At 39.3% G+C, this 18,740-nt stretch overlaps 3 protein-coding genes across 7 annotated transcripts; 2 read left to right on the forward strand and 1 right to left on the reverse strand.

Moving 5' to 3' along the window:
- The first annotated feature begins 9 nt into the window (after positions 1-9).
- On the forward strand, positions 10-4,307 carry LOC144202999 (neuronal vesicle trafficking-associated protein 1-like). 2 transcript variants are annotated; one of them, XM_077726168.1, is made up of 5 exons: positions 10-360; positions 621-766; positions 1,466-1,582; positions 2,613-2,723; positions 3,108-4,307. In XM_077726168.1, exons 2-5 carry the CDS (start codon positions 638-640, stop codon positions 3,312-3,314), a joined length of 564 nt encoding a protein of 187 aa, XP_077582294.1. In that variant the 5' UTR covers positions 10-360; positions 621-637; the 3' UTR covers positions 3,315-4,307. The 2 variants fall into 2 exon arrangements, with proteins under 2 accessions (XP_077582294.1, XP_077582295.1); XM_077726169.1 differs by having other exon boundaries at positions 20-360; positions 3,111-4,307.
- On the reverse strand, positions 4,216-15,168 carry stx18 (syntaxin 18). 3 transcript variants are annotated; one of them, XR_013327601.1, is made up of 12 exons: positions 14,926-15,154; positions 7,803-7,870; positions 7,148-7,263; positions 6,987-7,064; positions 6,826-6,892; positions 6,661-6,752; positions 6,373-6,464; positions 6,124-6,182; positions 5,948-6,017; positions 5,781-5,861; positions 5,546-5,707; positions 4,216-4,965 (listed from the first exon to the last, which is right to left on the reverse strand). XR_013327601.1 is itself a non-coding variant. In XM_077726165.1 (11 exons), the coding sequence occupies exons 1-11, from the start codon at positions 15,076-15,078 to the stop codon at positions 5,612-5,614; spliced, it is 969 nt and encodes a 322-aa protein (XP_077582291.1). In that variant the 5' UTR covers positions 15,079-15,168; the 3' UTR covers positions 5,337-5,611. The 3 variants fall into 3 exon arrangements, 2 of the variants coding, with proteins under 2 accessions (XP_077582291.1, XP_077582290.1); XM_077726165.1 differs by lacking the exon at positions 4,216-4,965 and having other exon boundaries at positions 5,337-5,707; positions 6,987-7,061; positions 14,926-15,168; XM_077726164.1 differs by lacking the exon at positions 4,216-4,965 and having other exon boundaries at positions 5,337-5,707.
- LOC144202997 (uncharacterized) lies at positions 15,132-17,697 on the forward strand. Of its 2 annotated transcripts, none has more exons than XM_077726166.1 (3): positions 15,132-15,743; positions 16,069-16,198; positions 16,688-17,697. In XM_077726166.1, the coding sequence occupies exons 1-3, from the start codon at positions 15,455-15,457 to the stop codon at positions 17,127-17,129; spliced, it is 861 nt and encodes a 286-aa protein (XP_077582292.1). In that variant the 5' UTR covers positions 15,132-15,454; the 3' UTR covers positions 17,130-17,697. The 2 variants fall into 2 exon arrangements, with proteins under 2 accessions (XP_077582292.1, XP_077582293.1); XM_077726167.1 differs by having other exon boundaries at positions 15,133-15,737.
- Positions 17,698-18,740: the final 1,043 nt, after the last annotated feature.

The raw sequence follows: 18,740 nt of genomic DNA on the forward strand, positions 1-18,740 counted from the left end.
TTTTGCGGGGTCCCCAAGCACCCCCCACTGGCAAGCGAGATGGAGCGACGTGCTCGGAGGCTGAGATGAGGACGTTACATCACTTGCAGTGCAGCATGCCGCATGTAGAGGGACTGAGGCAGCCTGGTCATATTGTGCAGCAGCAGTGGCAACAGCATCAGCATCAGCAGCATCAGCACCAGCAACAGCATCATCTCTCCTCTCTTCTCCTCTCCTCCATCCATCGCAGCGGCTGCGTCACACACACACACACACATCGAGGCGCTCGTCTACATGACTCAATCAACAACAAACGGCACCGTTTAACAAGGGAACCATTACCGTCCACATTTTTTTAAGACAATACAAACGACGGACGAGGTGAGTGTTCTGATTTTTCTTCTATTTTGCTGCTCAAGCACCTCGCATCAAGCGATGGAGGTGATTTTTTTTTCTTTTCACGGTCCACCAAAAAGAGAGCCCTCACGGTGGTTCCAAGCGAGGCTATTTTAGAAGAAAATAGCCCATCTGAAATGGTTTATATCAGCACAATGGCAGATGATGTTAAACATGAATAATCAAGGCCGACGCTTGCTCGAATCCCCCTCCCCCTCTTCTTCTTCTTCTTCACGCTCCTCTAGGTTGGTGAGCGGACAAAATGGTTAAATTGGGGAATAATTTCAGCGAGAAAAACAATGGAAAGGGGGTCTCTGAAGATGGATTTGACACCATCCCCCTCATCACGCCTCTCGATGCCAGCCAGCTTCATTTCCCTCCACCGGACAAGGTAAAAATATGCGAGATCTTGGTTCTCTTGAAGGTTTTGGGGAAACAAAAGCTAGGTTGTGCATTGGTGAAGATATTCGTATTAATGCAATGGTCAAAAAGGAAATGTTAAAACGGTTTAAACTTCAAACACGATAAATTAAAAAATAAACTCGCCTTGACCATATTGGGGCTACACTCACCGTCTATTTTTATTCATTTCAATTATATTATTTTTGTGAAGGTATATTGCATTAATTAATAATTTAAAAAATGTAAAATTAATTATTCATAATTCATAAAAAAGATTATTGAGACTTGGCGATAATTTGAAGGCAATAAAATGTTAGTATTCTGTATTTAAAAAAATCCAGAGTGAAGTCTTAGCTTCATCTTTAGAATACCCCAAAATAAACACCCTAAAGCAGGGATGGCAAACACGTGGCTCTCAACCCGCATGCGGCTCCCGGCCAAAATAAAATCATCTCTTTGCCTCATTGCACGTTTTTCTTTTTTTTAAATTCCCCCATTAAAAGCAATGAATAAATTCTATTTAAAAATAATTTAGCAGATTGGATTTTTGTTCTTTGGCTCTTCCAGTTCAAAATGGATTGAATCTCTATCCATCAATGGTAGGGAATGACTTAAACAGATTTGTACCATGCAGATACAAGTCAAGTTAACCCAGTGCTGCATGTATGTCTACCAATGTGTGCTCCAGGTGGTGGTGAAGACAAAGGCCGACTATGACGGCGACAGCAAGAGGGGCAAAATTAGATCCCCCAAAATTGCAGAGTTCTCCATAAGCATCATCGATGGCGTCTCCGAGCGACTCAAGGTAATACTCCTGGTGTACAAGTTTGGATATTTGTAAACTCAGATACAGATTGAACAAACAAGTCCACCTAAAGCTTTCCTAAACCAATGATATATTTGGGCACCCTGAATCGGTGGCCAGCCAATCACAGAGCTGTTTACCATCACTTTTCTTAATTTTACTAATTACCACATTGATGCACATAACTGTGCTGGTGGTGAACGAGTTCAGGATAAAAGTATAGTGTAATTATTTCAACAAAAAGAAATGTTTCTCACGCAATTCCCTTTATTCTAATAGCTATGACCTGCCTAAGTGAGAATCCATTCTATTCAGCGAAGATGATTCCCTCGGGCCTTTCATCAGACACCGATTAGCAGCTTCTCTCACACCTCTTTAGAACAATTTGAACATGCGTAAACGCCCCAGACTATTCCTTGCGGGCTAGCTTGTCATTTTCAGGTGTGATCAAAAGTATCTTTGAGGTGCAGGAGGGAATTGTTGCCTCACAGATCTTTGGAAAAGCCCTGTTGCTTTGCTTTTGTGTTTGTCTCCTGCCTTGATGCACAGTAAGTATCAAATGTGACCTAATAATAAAGGCCAATAATTTGGAATATCTTTTTGAAATACCTACCTCCGATTTTCACAAAACAGAGATATTTCTAGTTACCATTTCATTCCATTTTCAGGTCTAGAAATGCTGTTCACTTGCAAAGAAGTCATTTTGCCTTGAAATATGACCAACATTTTGAAAAAAATATTATCTTTTAGATGTGAATGGATAAAAGGTATAATGATTAATAAACTAAATTGTACAATTTCAATAAGCTAGCTTTAACAACAACCATATATACTCATTTTGTCTTTATATAAACACAAGACAGGGTTATACAGTAATTCAAACTACGGTGATGGACTTCAAAATGATTGTAAATGGGAGGCCTAGAAATGCTAGTAATTCACTTTTTTAGTATTGAAAAGGAGCATAATACAGATATTCATGCAGCTAATTGTTTTCTAATCAACTGTATGATTGACTACTGTCTTTCAGGTGACCTTGCTGGTGATTTGCGCCCTGGCCTTTTTAGTGTGCGTGGTGTTCCTGGTGGTCTACAAGGTCTACCAATACGAGCAGCCGTGCCCTGACACCTTTGTCTACACGGTAAACACGTGACTTTTTTTCAAAATGTGTTTTCAAACTTATTTCTTCTTAGGTTTAACTGCCGTAAATGAAAGCAATGTCTCCTTAGAAACTAATATTAGTAAAAGATGATCATATAAAATTTGTCAACATCATTTCTTGGGGTACCAGGAGGGAACATTTTAATAGAAATGAAATATGATTCATCAATTACTATGATACATTCCTTTTACTGGTCTAAAAACATGGTTATTAGCAAATCCTATCTTCAAAAAAAGTTTTAACAAATTTGGAAAATGTTCAGTTAATCTTTGTACTTTCCAAGTAATGTGATAGATGGCACTACTTGATTAAGTTGATTCAAACCTCAGCACATCTTTTGACATTTTTTCTCTCCCCGTGGAGCAGCAAGGTCGCTGCATGCCAGCCGGGCTGTATGGCGGAAACTTCCCCCACCAGGGCCCGGGTGGCCGCGGGCGCCTCTTCACCCTCATCAACCACTACAACATCGCCAAGCAGACCATCACTCGTTCCGTGTCACCGTGGATGACCATCATGTCCGAGGAGAAGGTCACCCAGCAGGAGACGGAGACGGCCCAGAAGCTGGCTTGAGCCGGCCGAGAATAGAGGACCAATAACACGCTTGCGCCATACAAGCAAACCTGCTTCCAGGTCAGCCCGACGGTTTAAAATGTTCACCTGATCAGCCAACGGCTTTGTTTGAATGGCGCAAGCTGTTATTTATTGGTACACGGCAGAGTGGCATGGCCACCCGCACACATTCTTGATGTTAACTTTGTACATAAACACAAGCTAGAACTCAATTTAGTGAAATGACTGTGAACTATCATGTTTGTGACACATTTAGGTGAACATGCACGCACGACAATTAGAACCGTACTTTGCTTTTCGTCACTCTGGTTCCGATAGAACCCGTTTTTATGGTCATCGGGGAGCGTGGGCAGCGTGAAAGTCTCTCAGGTGCAAAAACATCGTTGCCAACAATTTCAGATGGAATGGTACAAAATACCAGCTCTGAATTCAGTGTGGCGTTTTGAACAAAAATCTTTGAAATTGTTGCAAACGGAGGCTTGGCACCGACCGGTTGGTTGCGTCGGTAAATTAAATCATGTATACACAACTTTTGATTGTGCAGTTTGAGCCCGGCTGCTTACCGCATAATATTGCCGTCAGGTTTTTCTGTGTTTATGTATTGATTGTATATTTAGAAAAGAATGCCATCATTTTTGTGAACAGTGTGCTTTTTGCAGGCAACGAGATCTAAAGGACACAATTTTAGCATCAATTCTATGCTGCTACACTGAATGTTGTTGCTTTGATAGTAATGACGCCGTATTGTGCAACCCTTTGAATTTATTAATGTCATCGGATGGTGACTGGAAAGCCATCCATCTACAGCCTGTTTTAGTTGAACAATCTGAAAGTAGTTGCTTGCTGCGCGGCTTTTTTTCCCTGTAATGTGTCTTTTCAATAGTCACAAATGCCTCATTTTCATACAGTGTAATGCGTACCATTCAAGTGCATTTGCTACATTCAATGTTAAATGAAGAATTAAAATAAAGTGCCCACGTTTCCCACCAACAATGTCTGACTCTTCATGACGGAGACAAAAATGCCCCAGGAAAACTAAAGACTAAATCGAAAAATCTTTATCTTCTAAATGTAGAAAAATGTGCCTCTTTTATCCCAGACTGCAAATGGGTTTATTTTGATGGTGAAATTGGAAACTGTCAATTTTAAAGGCAGATTCTTGAGGCAATCTCTGATCCTGCTAGTACACATCTGCAGCTTCACGTTACCCTTTCATTGATGTCCCACATAATTGACAAGTGCCCTAAAGTGACCAATCCCCGAAAAGCTGCAAGTTTAAATGTTCCACTCTCGGGGGCGCTAAAGGACAAAAATGTTCCCCTAGTTGACCACCGTTCAATTCCCATTTTTGTTTATAAACTGAGAAATACTTAGAAGAGTGTTTGACAGCAACATAAATATGAAGTAAAACAACTTGAAGTCTGTCTAACAAGTTAAAGTTTGACTCACCATTAAGAGGCCAAATGCCAAGTGTGATGGATACCCATCAATAGAACCTTGATGCTTTCTTCGGGGAGTCGCAAAGGAACATCTTCCAAAGTCTTATACCACATGGCATCACACTCTGTCTTCACATGGCCTCAGAAACGTAACGTTAATCGTAAGACAAGTCGTCTTTTAGAAGTGTCATAAACTCTTCGTCATAGACAGCCTGTAAACAGCTTATCATTAGTAACTATCCTTCATATACAAATGAGATTGATTGAGACATTTCATGGTCTGCTTTATATCTCAAAACATGATATATAAGCTGTACAGTACTTGCATATTTCAACTGCATTCATTATTGTCAAAGTACATCTTGCAGTGAAGAAAGACGGTAGAGCACGTGAGCTGCATATAATATATCAATATTAGCTGTCTACAATAATCAAGTTCTCCTCGTGAAGGCAAAACAATTCTCAGTCTGACAGTAAAGTTTGATTTGTGGATACATCATTGTTAGAACACAAGACAGCAAAGCCAGTGCGGTTCATGTCCATGGTAACCAGGCAAGTGTACTAAGGTTATTGACCAATGGAACATACATTGATTTTTCTCTTTGATAAATCACTTACTTCTTGAGATTATCATGCTACTAATTAAAAAAGAGGACCTAGTGCTTTTTAAAGTGTATCTTAATCCATAGAAGCTGCCTTCAACTGTGAGTGAAGCATATATAAATATTTAAGGTAAAGAGTTGGCTACAAGAGTCTGTTGTCGTTAAAGTCCAACATGATAAATCAACATACTCAATCGGTCTTGTCTTCATTTCATCATGTGACCGAACGTGTTCATTATGCCGCCGGCTGGGACTGTTAGCTATCATACCAGTCCAGGAAGAGCAGTGAGAAGGAGCACATCACTAGGAAGAAGAGGATCCACACACGGAAGCCGGCATTGTTTTTGATGGCCTTGGAACACACAAAAAAGTGACTTTTTCACAACTCAAGAACATGAAGCGCAAGCGGTTTTGATGAAGCCTACCTCGCGTATATCCTCGTTACCTTCCTTAACATTCTCTGTCGCGCCAACGACTAACTGGTGTATGTTGTCAATATCAGTCTCCTGCAATAACAAGTCAGGAAAGACATGTTTCTCCTAAATCTCAAATGTTGACCAAAAAAAAAAAACGCAGCCGTCGCGTCGCCTACTTGTTGAAGGACTTTTTCGGAGAAGATTTCCTGCAGTCTGGAAATTTCCACCACCTTGCCCTCAATTTGCCTGGCAGAAGGAAGACATCCAGATTTATAAACCTTAATTTCTGGTGCATTGATGGTCATTTTGATAATTCTTAAACAGTAGCAACAGTTGATCTGGAGTGACTCACCTGACTTCATCCACCAAGTTGCTCATTTCACTGACCAGCCTTTGATTTTCCTGCTCAAACTTCACACACACAACATAAAAACCACTTTAATAATCAATGGAAGAAAAAAAGAGTAAAGAAAACGCCATCTTTATCACATACTGAGCTCTTAATAAACTATGACACACATTCTACTAAAAAGATAACTGATCAATATTAGATTAAATTGTAATTCAGTAGGACACATAAAAAGGATTTGGACCCACAAACCATTTGAATCTCCTCAGGAGAGAGCTCGTCTTCCACTTTGCTGTCCTCCCACAGGTTGACACTTTGGTCCAACACCTCGGTTGCACTCTTGTCTAAATCCAACAAAGATTTGACAAAGTTCAAAAAAGTGTTTTCTCTTTCATATGGAGAAACAAGATTCAAAAACTAAACTCTGAAGTTTTCTAATTCATATTTAAACAATTCTAAAAACATGGGGCTCATGAGTCACTGATCAGAAGTCTAATTGAAGTTTTAATAGAACAAATATAACAGAATCTGCTGACATACCCAAGCTCTCCTCCAGATTTGTCTTTTCCTCCTTTCGTTCTTCATCCACCGCTTTCTCCACACGAGCGAGCTGATCGGATCCCAGTCGTGACCTGAAATCAAGAGCCTTGGGTGTTTAACAGCAGGAAATGAAGAGGCCTAACAACAAATGAAACAAATACTCACAATCTTTTTTTGTCCACCATTCTCTTGACTCTTATGGCCCTCTGCTCTGAGTACAGCTTACATACCCCTTTTAAAGCAAACAAAGATTTAATATGCATTCTGAACTTTTTCCTTTCTTTCAAGAAGCTGGAGGCTTCTTACAATGAGATTCATCCACTCACCTTTCAAGTACATTTCAATAAGATCCAAGACTGCGCCCCTGTGTTCTTTAGTTTGGGGTGACGTCACCTGCTTCTCTGCTAGAAATCAAACAAATACAAGGCAATGTAAAAAAATAATAATAATAAAAACTAGGTTGTTGCCAAAATCTGTGATACCATACCTTCAGTGCGTAGCTGTTTGATAGCTTCAGAGCATGTCCTCATGAAAATTTGGGCATCCTGGTCAATCTGATCCCGTTCGTTATCTGTCATGCGGGTGAGGTCTGATGAGATGAGGCTGGAAAATACATGATGACAATTGTCAATAAGACAAATGGTAAAAACTAATAGGACACTCTTATAAAGCTGAATTTAGTTAAAATGAATCTTTTTATTCTGAAAAAATCCGACGGAAAAAAAATCAAAGAAATAGCTCGTCAAGACCTTACGTCAAAACTATTCCCATCAAAGTTTTGGGAGTAAAAAGAAAGCCGAAAATCACGTCGCACACACATCCAAATTGATTTTTGACGGGTTTTCCCAGGCCTTTTGAAAATTAGGCTTCACCGAACTAAAACCATCTTGATGTGGACTTGGGAGTGTTGTGGCGGAGACTGGCAGAGAGGAAGTTCCGCAGTTTTCCCGGGACGTTAATCCTACTCTGCTTGGTTGCACTTCAATTATGGCAGACAACTAGACTGGAGCCTGCCTGCCTGCCTGTTTTCTGTGTAAGACCACACTACTTGTTGAGGCTCACCAGAAGCAGAAATGTAGAATTTGACACATACATCAAGTCAGTGTTTGTCACATTGGTCGTAGTGGGAAGCTGAGGCTTACCTTCCCGCACTCACATAATCCTTCCTGTGTTGCAGCAAGAAGTCTTTGAGCTTGCTGATGTTAATGATCTAGGAAAATACAGTGAGAGAAAACATCACTCAGTGTCATTACAAACTTGTCAAAGCATCGAATTGACCTAAGAGCAATTTTCTCCCGACTAAACTGTCCAATCTTGAGCTTATTGAAGATGACGGGCGACCAAAGCCCGTCAGTGGTTGTGAATGCACAATATTTATCTTTGACAATTCATCAGCGTGTGGAACATTTAAAAACTTGCCATTTCGCCATCCAACTGCCCTTCTAAATCATTAAAAAAAAGGCTAGCTATTACACACAGAGCGACTGCAAATAAGCACTAAATCCACGACGTGTTTCTATTTATCGCCGAGTGTATATGTGCACAGTGAAACCAAAGGAAACATGATTGAATTCAATATTTGCCCCTGTAATTCTGTTAAATATTAAAAAAGAAGCAATTGCTTCCCTGTCCACAGACTCGTGCTGGCAGAGCCGAGCCTCACACAGCAGGCTCTGTTGGACGCCGTATAAGACAGGACTCGGACAAGCCCAGGATTGAAAACCGACACAATGGCTTTGACTGTGACGGGATTTGGCCAGCGTGGGAGATTATTATGATAGCATAATGTCTTCGGCCTTCAACCTTTTCCACTCTAACAACACCAATTATCTAATTGCCTTGGCTGTAAGCAGTAATCTGGCACCAGCTGTCTAATAATATCCCTAAACATCCATTCTCGCATCACGCGGGCCTGAAGTGAGGTTTTATTTAAGCTGACTCTGTAAATGTGGAGGGGAGGGGGTCCCTCAGAATTTACAGGGGCTAAGCAATTTGTTGGAAACATAGATGTGCTTTTCTTAGTTGCGTCACGTACGGCACGGTTTTAACGCAGGCTAGTCGACCCTTGTAATAATACAATTATTTGAGGTCAGGAGTTAATTGTTGTTCGCAGCAGTTACGCTTGGGAGGCCAATTAAAGGGCGAGCTCAACTGCTTCAAAGATGTTTGAAACATGAGTCGTATTGTTCGCCGTCTACGGCCGTGAGAACGGCAGACGTGCGACGCCGTCAAACCTGCTGTTTACTATTTATGACGGCGCTGCAGTCTCAATCAATTTAAGTAGTCACTGAACCATTCGCTGCCATTGATGGTGGGGAAATTTAAATTCGATTCAATTAATGGATTGGCATGCCGTGGGCAAGACAAGACATCCAATAAGTTTTTCATCGAGAAGAGTAAAAAATTATGTGGCACAAGGGCAATAGAGTCCCCACGCCACCAAATAGTGCTGTACAATATGACAGAATCTATTGCCAAAACAAAATAAAGCATTTTATCGACATTTTACAAGGTTGCTGTTATCGCCATGAATAGACCTGTTCCTGCAATGGATATTTTCAACAACAGATGGAAACCAAATTGTGCTGACTTGCTAAACTGATGGGATTCCATATGCCACAGTAGTACCGCCAATGAAGATGCCAACCGTGAATAATGCACGCAAAATAATTGAAAATACCAACATATATAATTCACAGATACAACTAAATTTGGTTCCAAAAATAAATAAATTCAATACTAATGATATTATGCTACCCAAAATCAACAATCACATTTGTAGATAATTAGATATCTGTTCACTTGATCAAAATATGTATGATGCTGTGCTATAATACTGCTTTGGTTTGAACTGGATAGTTTTAGGATGTAGCGCTACTTGATATATTAAACGCTTATGGTAGGTCAGTTTGATGGCAGTTGAAAAATAAAGCCAGCAAGAGAGAAAAGCTTTTAAAAATCTCGTATAATTTTCACCAAATAATAAAAGATGTCTTATATCTGCCATCCTGCTATCGTAATATATAAAGAGACCCACATACGAGCAGTATTACACATTTTGTCCAGCAGATAGTGCTAAATCCATAACCTAGAATGAAATGAAGATGCCAGGCAGAACGAGTGTGTGTGTGTGTGTGTGTGTGTGTGTGTGTGTGTGTGTGTGTGTGTGTGTGTGTGTGCGTGCATGCGTGCGTGAGTTGATGGGTTACATCGGTGTGTGTCGAGAGTGCTGCTCTGGGGGTTGAGCTGTCTCCACTGTGTATACATTGGGGCTCGGATTCCCAGCTCAAGCTCAAGGGCTTGCAGGGGGTCAGAGGGATCAATTGCTCTTGTAACCTAAGACCATAAAGAGCAAGTAATTCCTCGACAATGAGGAAGGAGGCGTCCTTGTGCGCAGGGCCGCATGTCTACGGATGAACACGCAACAGTGTCTATTTGCCTTTCTGCATTAGTGTGTGCGTATGGATGCGAGGCCGCTTGAAAGTAAATGTGACGGAGACAGTCTGCCGGGCTGAGTCTAATCTCGACATCATCAAAGACCCCCCACTTCAGCTCCTCACATTCTGCTTGGGCCCGCAGCCCTGACTGAGCCCAAACAAACCATCAGGAGAGATTATTATGAGCAAGACAAGAGAAAAAGGCTTAGTTAGCAGATTTTTCCAAATGGATTCAATGTCTCTTTTGTTTTCTCAAATCCAGGTGACTGACACAATTAGATGACGACTAACTCGATTCAGTTGAAATCCTCAAGGCTATTTTTACTGACGCCATGCTATGTTGGATTTAATTACGCGGGTCTGATATATACAGAAGGAGACCTTAGCAGTGAAGACATGCTGATTTTATTTCCAAATTCATGTAAAGCTCCCACGGGGGTGAGGTCTTTCTTTTGTAAATAGCCAGCAGAATCAGTTTTTCACTGTTTCCGGGACACATTGAATCCCCTCCTTGAAGGGAATCTGGTTGTCATAGTGACACTGCTAACTTCTGTAGAGTCATAGGCAAAACAACACCATTAGTGCAGGGAAGTAGAGTTTCAATGGGTAATGTTATCAAACTCTATAAAGATTAAAGAATAAGAAACTTTTTTTTGCATGGATGTCTTTCATATATGCAGAAAATGCATGTTGTACTTAGTGCACAATGCAATGTGGCACACGATGTTTAACTAATTGGGGACTCTTGAAATCCTTAACTCATTGGCTGTCATTGACCGCGATGGACGTCTAATCCCTTTTGAGTGGAAGGGATGGCCGCGGTCATTTACAGCGTGAGAATCCCAAATTACCTGCCTTTCCTCTTTGTCATTAATATTTATGCATGGTATAACTGACAACATAAAACCTACATTTTTGACGTGTTAGGTCAGAAAGTTGCTAATTAATTTATGCTATTAGATTCTAAAAGTGATGAGGTTTTTTTTATATCACCTCAAGTTTTTAACTATACTATCCTAGTTTCATTAAAAAAAATACAAGGAAAAATACTACCCTTAAAATATGTGCCTGACAAAATGAAATGTCAAATATTGACATACAGGCATGTTTATATGACACTACTTTGTTTTTGTAAAGAATTTGGCTACTACAATTATAGCTGTTAACAAGTAGTAGAGAAAAAAACTTGACAAACTAGAACTATAAAATTGTTATGCAAAATTGTGTAACCAGACTGCTGACTTAAATTTTAATCAACAGAAAAATCTAAAAAGATATTTTTCTTTAAAAAATTCCAGTGTTACAACTGCTTGAATTCCATCCATTTTCTCCATTGCTTATTCCCACTGAAATCTCACAATAATTAAGGACTGATATTGGTACACTAAGTAGGCCAGGTAGTTGTTTAAAAAAAATCTAAATTCATAGCAAACATTAAAAGTTAAGCAAACTTTCACTGTGCTGACATGGCTACATTTGAAAGATGTTAAGAGTGTTGAAAGAGCAAGTTTTGGAATGACGATACTAAAGGCACGGCGGGGAGCCAGGCACGATACTATCCACACAATTTAACAATTTTAAGGTGACCTCCACTATTTAAACTTGAGAAGGAAAGCATGCTGCGTAGAGGGACTATGTGAACAGTGAAATGAAGATCACAGTGCCCTAAAGCGACCTCTCTGAGGGGAAAGATTCCCCTCACTAAGCCCAAATGCGCTCTTCACTTTGGTCAACGCAACCTCATTTTGGAGTGCCGTTTAGTTACGATTGACTTTCAAATGGGTCGGATTTTTGTATCAAAAGCACGGTGCGTATGTCAAATTCAATATGCTCTTTCTATTTTTGTGACGCTCCAAAGAGCGTTCTGCATGTCTAGAAGGGCACCCACATCTGTTGCACATTAGGTGCCGGCCGTCAACATTGTTGCCGAGGACCTAATTTAATATTTTCTCTGTTTTGATCTTCCACCTTTAATCACTGGCTCTTGGGAGGATCGGCTTTCCCCGAGAAATTGTTCGAGAGCAGAAAGCAAATGTTATTCCAGTATGTTTATGGAATCGTGCATGCGAAGAGAGGAGTCGCACACAAAGAGAAATGCTTGGCCATGTCAGACGTGGGAGAAAACCGCAATAGAACCAACCGTAAGCAGTCAGGACATTCCAAACTGGCAATTTAAATTTCTCCACTGAGATGGTTGGAGATGATATGTGCAATGCGAGTAAAACAGCAGTAGGGGGGGAAGAGAGCAGGAGACTCGCACCACAGGACAGAGTAGGGTTTCTTTGAATCAGCACCACTGCTTTTATTAAACCACCATTTCTAATACCTATGTAACATAACATAACAAAAACTTGGTTGTGCAGAACCGAGGTGAGTGGGCTCATGTTTGATGCTTGACATCAGGCACAACTTAAAGTCCAGACTCCCTGAGGGAAATGTAAAGTGCTTCTTCAAGGCGCCTTTGAAGAGGTTTGTTTTCACGGAGCTCATGTTAGGCTAAAGACTCCTTGCTCTATAAGCAGTCTTCATGAATTGGAAAAAAAAAGCCTCTTTTATTTTTTGTTGTTGTTGGAAAATGCCAATCGTTTTGCTTCTGACCATTAGTATAGGCTGCCACCTTATTGGCATGCGTAACAATGGTGTTTTTAAAAAAGAAATTTATATCTGAAAATAATGAGCCATTAACAAAATCAATAAAAAACATAATATTATTTTAACAAATGCCCAAGACAAGGCATGCTGGGAATAATACCATCGCAACATTTTCCAATCTGTGCGTTGACTGCTGCTTGCCAAACAAGTGGGCACAACCTTCATATAGTTAAACCCATCCATAAATAAGAGTTAATAATTAGTTTTACATTTGTATAAAAATAACAAATTACAGAAACAGTTTGTTGAATCTCAGTTCTAAACAAAGCGAACAGTAAACCAAATTTTTGTATTTTTTTTCATTGAATAATTACTAATTATTATATCGTGGCATGTCCTTGCTGTGATATGAAACAGCCCTTTTGTGAGAAATATGTACAAAAAGTAATTTGCAAAATACAAATTGGATGAAAAAGTAACACTTACAATATGAAGGGAAAGAATGATGTGTCTTCTACTGCATGGAAGTGGTCCCAAGTTTCCACCATTTACCACTACTTAGTTTTCCAAGTACCACCATAATTAGTAACATTAAAATTCAGTGACATAAATTTAAGCTAATTCCTTGAGAAAAAAGCTACAGCATGAGGCTTTAAACATGCCCTGTTCCATGTTACAATGTCACACTTCTACTGAGCACTGAATGAAATACACTGTGACTTGCTGGCAATGAAGTGTGTAATGAATTTGAATGACCTATTACAGATTGTAAGTAGCTTTAAATTACTTTTCAAGATATGTGCATGAAATGTTTAAACAAAATCAGGGTACCAAAACATTTGAATGTGACTCCTCTCATTCACATAAGCGATATTTTGTCCAGTAATGCTTAAAAAAAAACAAGAATGCAGAACGTAATAAGAATGGTATATGACCGCTTGTGCTCCATCTTTATCGGTAAATGTCACACAAAAGCCCTCCAAAAAGTGCAGAGTTTCAATTTAACATACACATTCTTCCTGGGTGGCAGAGTGGTCGACTGACTAGCACGTCAGTCTTACAGTTCTGAGATCGAGGGTTCAATCCCTGGTGGGTTCCCAACCTTGCTGTGTAATTTGCACGTTTTCCCCGTGCCTGCATGGGTTTCATCTGGGTAATCCAGGTACCTTCCACACCCCCAAAAAATGTTTGACCCGAGATAAGAGTGTGAGCGTAAATGGTTGTTCGTCCCACTGTGCCCTGTGATTGGCTGGCAACCCCACCACCCTTGTGAGGATAAGCATTATGGAAAAAAAATATGAACACTTTTTTTTTAATGTAAGACTTGAGAATTGAAGGAAAGGGGGATTCTGAAAACTATAAAGTTCCATCATTGTATTACACTTAAGAAAATGTCAAACATGGGTCATAATATTATCACTGAGGCAGTTTTCCAGCTGGACAATGCGTGCAAACTGAATACTGTAATAGCACCGTGATAGCCAAGATTAACACCAGCCACAGAGGCATTTGGGCTGACCCCTTCAATAAATTGTACATACAACACCAATTTTGACATTTTGATAATGCAAAGATACTATCTAAACCAGAACTGCAACCTGGAATAATTTCCTTTTGGCAAGAGCAGTTGAGTGCCCATGAAATAGGGATTTATCCTGATGGGAAAATACATGGTGATACATTATCTCTGTTTTTTTATCTTCTATGTAAACATGCATAGATAACTAAGGAATCATAACACACCAAGGGTGCGACAATGCATGAGTTTATAAGTGCAAGGTGGACAAAATTATAAGCAGAAAATTTCCTGTCGGTACAATGAATAAAAATAATGATAAAATAGCATTATGAAAATGATATTACATTGCTAATACTGTAGTAGACAATAAGACCGTCCCTTCACTCAAGGGGTGGGATCAATTGTTATCTTTTGACTTTACTTTAAATTATTAATTAAATGATTATAATATTATGCACAATACAATATAGGACATATCATGTAAAAAATATATGCATAAAATCATAGTTTTGCACCCCATGATGTTACTGTAAACCTGGCCAGTCTGATGAGGGCATTTAACAATAAGATATATATGCAAAGAAAAAAAACGTTTGTAAATTGTGCTAATTAAAAGGTGATCGGGTGATTATTGATGCACTTTTATTACAGATTTATATCGGGAGTTTGTATTGGCATAACATGCTAAGCTCCAGTTAGCTGGATCAAAACACTTACCACTTCTTTTGCCTTGGGGGAGAAGCCACTTTTGGATCGGCTGCGCTTGAATATCTCATCTTTGGGAGAATCAAACCCTATTCCTATCGCTTTGTTTCTCGTTTTGACTGTTTTAACACTGGCTTTGAAAAGTAGCGTTATATCGACAGCCATGTCTGTGGCGCTCCGCGTGCAGGAGATCCTGCTCTGTAAACAAATGGCCACGTCACCATAAATTCACGTCATCATCCAGCGACCACGGCGGTGTTATCATTCGGAAGGAAATTGAAAGGATTAAACCTCAAGGTTTTTCACAATGACCGCTTATTTTAGCGTGATCAGGACATAACATTTTACCCTCTGGGTGCCTTTAAAGATACGCTTAATGCAGACATCTAATATCGGGTTTCTTTCATTTACAAAATCAGTGTGATAAACACTGCGAGGTCTTTTAGAACATTGTTTTGATCTCGAAATACTATCGGAAGGGTTTTTTTTTTACTATATTCATTGTGATCGAATTGTAATTGAGAATTACATACAACTAATAATGCCGTTTCAACTTGAATCCATGTCAAGCAGAAAGCGTAGACCCAATTGGACAGACCAGGAATGTTATCTTCTCGCTCAACTGGTTCACGAAAGAAAAGAAGTCATCAGGGGGAAGTGCACAACTGGTTTATATGATAAACGACAGGCTTGGGACGAGATCACCCATACCATCAATTCAGCCTTTCCACAGATGCAGCGAACAATGTCTGACTGCAGTAAAAAGTGGGAGAATCTATTGGCAAAGTCAAGGGAGGAGATCAAACGACAGAAAATACAAACAGGTACAGGTACGTTCAAATGACTTGGATTCCTAAGAATGTGACACAACCTGCGGAGCATCCGTGAAAGTGTAATCTAAATATGTTGACTGCCTTCAAACAACTCTTTCCCTCCTATTGTTGTATTAATTAATCAATCAATCAAGCAATCAATAAATCAATCAATCATAACAGCATTAAAAACACCAAGGTCTGTTCTATGACAACGTAATTGTTAACGATTACAAATAGTCAGTGTTACTAGATTAGACTAGTACACACTATAAAGAAAAGGAAATCAATGTCCTCTTAATTTTTGAAAATATACAAAGCATTGACTTATTTTTTTCCCCAGATGACGACCTGTCCCTGGATCAGTTCAGTGCTTTGACCCAGATTGTGATTTCTGTGATGAACCCTTCAGTACTACAACAGGATGAGGATGACTCCCAGCCCTTTGATTTGGTGGAAAATCAGCAAAACAGGTATTCTATAGATATACTTTTTTTTTTTTATCAGGCTATTTACTTATACTATATACACAGTGGTATATTGACTTACAGGTTTCAAATATTTTCTCCATTGAAATTAGTTTAAACGTCCCTAACCACTTCAAATCACCATAAAGTTCCATAAAAAAAAGATTATTTTAATTTGAATATAAGAAATAAACACTTGCACACACTGTAGTTTGTCTGCTGTGCGTGAAAGTGGACATGAAAACATAGTGTCAGACCTCAGTTTGCCAACTACCGCACGTTGAGTGCAGTTTTTTTAATGTAATTGTTTTGTTTGTTGTTAAACTGCATCTGCAACCGTCACTTGCATTTTTGTAACTCTTGGTCTTGACTGGTTTAACATGAAAAACTGCAATGTTTGTGCAATAAGTCAACCTACCATTTCAGTAATCATTTATTTAAAGGGATCTTAGTGCCTATTGAGGATATCAATGTTGGCTTCCTATTTCTTTTCAGTGGCAGTAAAGATGGAAGCATGTTCTCAACTGGTGAACAGTTTAAACCTAAACTTGAGCAAGCAGATCTTGGGCTTCCTGCCTATGCTGGTGAACAGTTTAAACCTAAACATGAGCAGGCAGATCTTGTGCTGCCTGCCTATGCTGGAGATCCATCTTCGACAACACCACTGGGACAAAAAATGAGCCCTTTTTCGAACTTTCCGAAACCACTCGCAGTACAATTCCATCCTCATTATCCTTCTGCATCGGGGGAACAGTCAAATACCCACTCTCTCCCTTTCACAAATGCAGCACAATGCACAATGTCACAAGAAAGAATGGATTTGGAAATGTCCGTGCTCAGAAGACAGGATGCAGTCCTCAAACTTCAAGAAGAGTATTACACACTAAAAATTGAGTGGATGAAGAAGCAAATGGCACAATCTACTTTACAGGACTGAAGTTTCTCATGCGGGGCATGTTATCATGTATAGATGATACGTCGATGTATTTTGATCTTCGCGGAAGAGGCTCCACTGAACTCTTGGGGTTCGATCAAAACCAGGTTAAGAATCACTGTTCTAAAGTCAGGATCGTCGTGATTACATTATAGTGTAGTCTGAACATGTTTGAAATCTGTAGCATTTGAAAAATATAACTTGCAAAATACTCTAGAGCCGAATTACTGTGGTCATGTTTTATGGTAGGTTACTTTTTTTTTGATGAAGTCTACTTACAAAGTTAGTTATGAAATTTAAATTACTACATTTACCTATTTTGAAAAGAGAAAGCCATTAGTGTGACAGTGAGTTTCATGCAATTTCATCGCATAGAATGATTTGCAGTATGCTACCGGTATGAAAAATATTCATGCCAGGGTAAATACATGAAATTATGTCCCGTCTAGACAAAAATGTTGTCATTTGTGCATAATATTTCTCATAAAGCTGTGTATTTGTAAGTGACTGAGCCTCACACTCAAAAGGAAGCATAGAAGCCAACATTTTAAAATAAAAGTCTCTTATTTGCTGTGTGGTTTGCTCATTTCCTTTGTTTGTGTTGAGGCATGCATATGTACTATGAGGGCTGCAGTTTTCTGCCATTTCAGAATTTAAACCATATATTTTATGTTTAGTCTTTTTTATCTTTGACTGAAAAGCAAGCAGGGCTTTAAAAACAGTTTGACAGCTAATTTAGATTTTAATAATGGAAAATCAGTTGATTAAATCCTGAAAATTAACTTATGCATTTCTGAAAACCAGGGAAAATAATCATTTTCATGGGGGAACAAAAAAAATCTGTCTTGAGTTTTGCCTCCTAATGGATGTTATGTCAAACCGCCCTTAGAATTTTGGGGAAAAAAAGGATACTAATTTCAATTGTTGCATCTACTCGAAAAATCTGTGCAACATCTGTTACAAGCCATTGTGGTTTCTAAGATATTATCAAAAAATAACAATTTTAGATCACAACAACAATAAAAACATTTTGTACATACTGTGGAAGATTTCCATTCATTTTCTCTATTAAAAAGAACAAAAAAACTTTCAATTTCAATACACAGGCATTCTTTGGCATTCCTAGATGCTATCAATGTTGGATGAAGTGTCAGTGACAGTATCCATTACTCCATTTCTGACAGATGCACCATGTTCTGGAGTGTCCTTTGGGCAGTCCACTTAAGTGCTCGAAAGAAATCCCTTAATCTACACTTTCTCTTTGTTTGCACTATTATCAGAAATGTCCGCCAGGACTGTTTTATCTTCACAGGACTCATCAAGTGGCTATCTAACTGACATGGCTTAATTCTATCAAAGGTTCTTATCTTAACTCTGCCTGAGGACGCACCCTCGCACCAACTCCCTAAAAAGACTGGCTCTCATTAAGCTCCACTTATTCAAAGTGAGCGTCAGGGCTTTGCACAATGGCTTTAATATATGTTGCGCTCATACTTTTCAAGTTTTCTTGGTGGTGGCAAGCAGTTTGCCACAAACAAGTATGTAATTTTTCTATTCATGAGTTATTTAATAGGGGGGAAATGAGACTTGTTTCACTGCTCTAGGCAGTTGAGG

The sequence above is a fragment of the Stigmatopora nigra genome, chromosome 10, assembly GCF_051989575.1.
Source record: "Stigmatopora nigra isolate UIUO_SnigA chromosome 10, RoL_Snig_1.1, whole genome shotgun sequence".
Classification (NCBI taxonomy): domain Eukaryota; kingdom Metazoa; phylum Chordata; class Actinopteri; order Syngnathiformes; family Syngnathidae; genus Stigmatopora; species Stigmatopora nigra.

Coding starts and splice junctions, on each gene's coding strand:
- LOC144202999 (XM_077726168.1), top strand. CDS start 638: ATGGTTAAATTGGGGAATAATTTCAGCGAGAAAAACAATGGAAAGGGG. Junction 767..1,465: donor ATTTCCCTCCACCGGACAAG/GTAAAAATATGC, acceptor TGTGTGCTCCAG/GTGGTGGTGAAGACAAAGGC. Junction 2,724..3,107: donor CTGACACCTTTGTCTACACG/GTAAACACGTGA, acceptor CTCCCCGTGGAG/CAGCAAGGTCGCTGCATGCC.
- LOC144202997 (XM_077726166.1), top strand. CDS start 15,455: ATGCCGTTTCAACTTGAATCCATGTCAAGCAGAAAGCGTAGACCCAAT. Junction 15,744..16,068: donor GAAAATACAAACAGGTACAG/GTACGTTCAAAT, acceptor TTTTTTCCCCAG/ATGACGACCTGTCCCTGGAT. Junction 16,199..16,687: donor GTGGAAAATCAGCAAAACAG/GTATTCTATAGA, acceptor ATTTCTTTTCAG/TGGCAGTAAAGATGGAAGCA.
- stx18 (XM_077726164.1), bottom strand. CDS start 15,078: ATGGCTGTCGATATAACGCTACTTTTCAAAGCCAGTGTTAAAACAGTC. Junction 6,183..6,372: donor CTCCTGAGGAGATTCAAATG/GTTTGTGGGTCC, acceptor GTGTGTGTGAAG/TTTGAGCAGGAAAATCAAAG. Junction 6,018..6,123: donor AACTTGGTGGATGAAGTCAG/GTGAGTCACTCC, acceptor TCCTTCTGCCAG/GCAAATTGAGGGCAAGGTGG.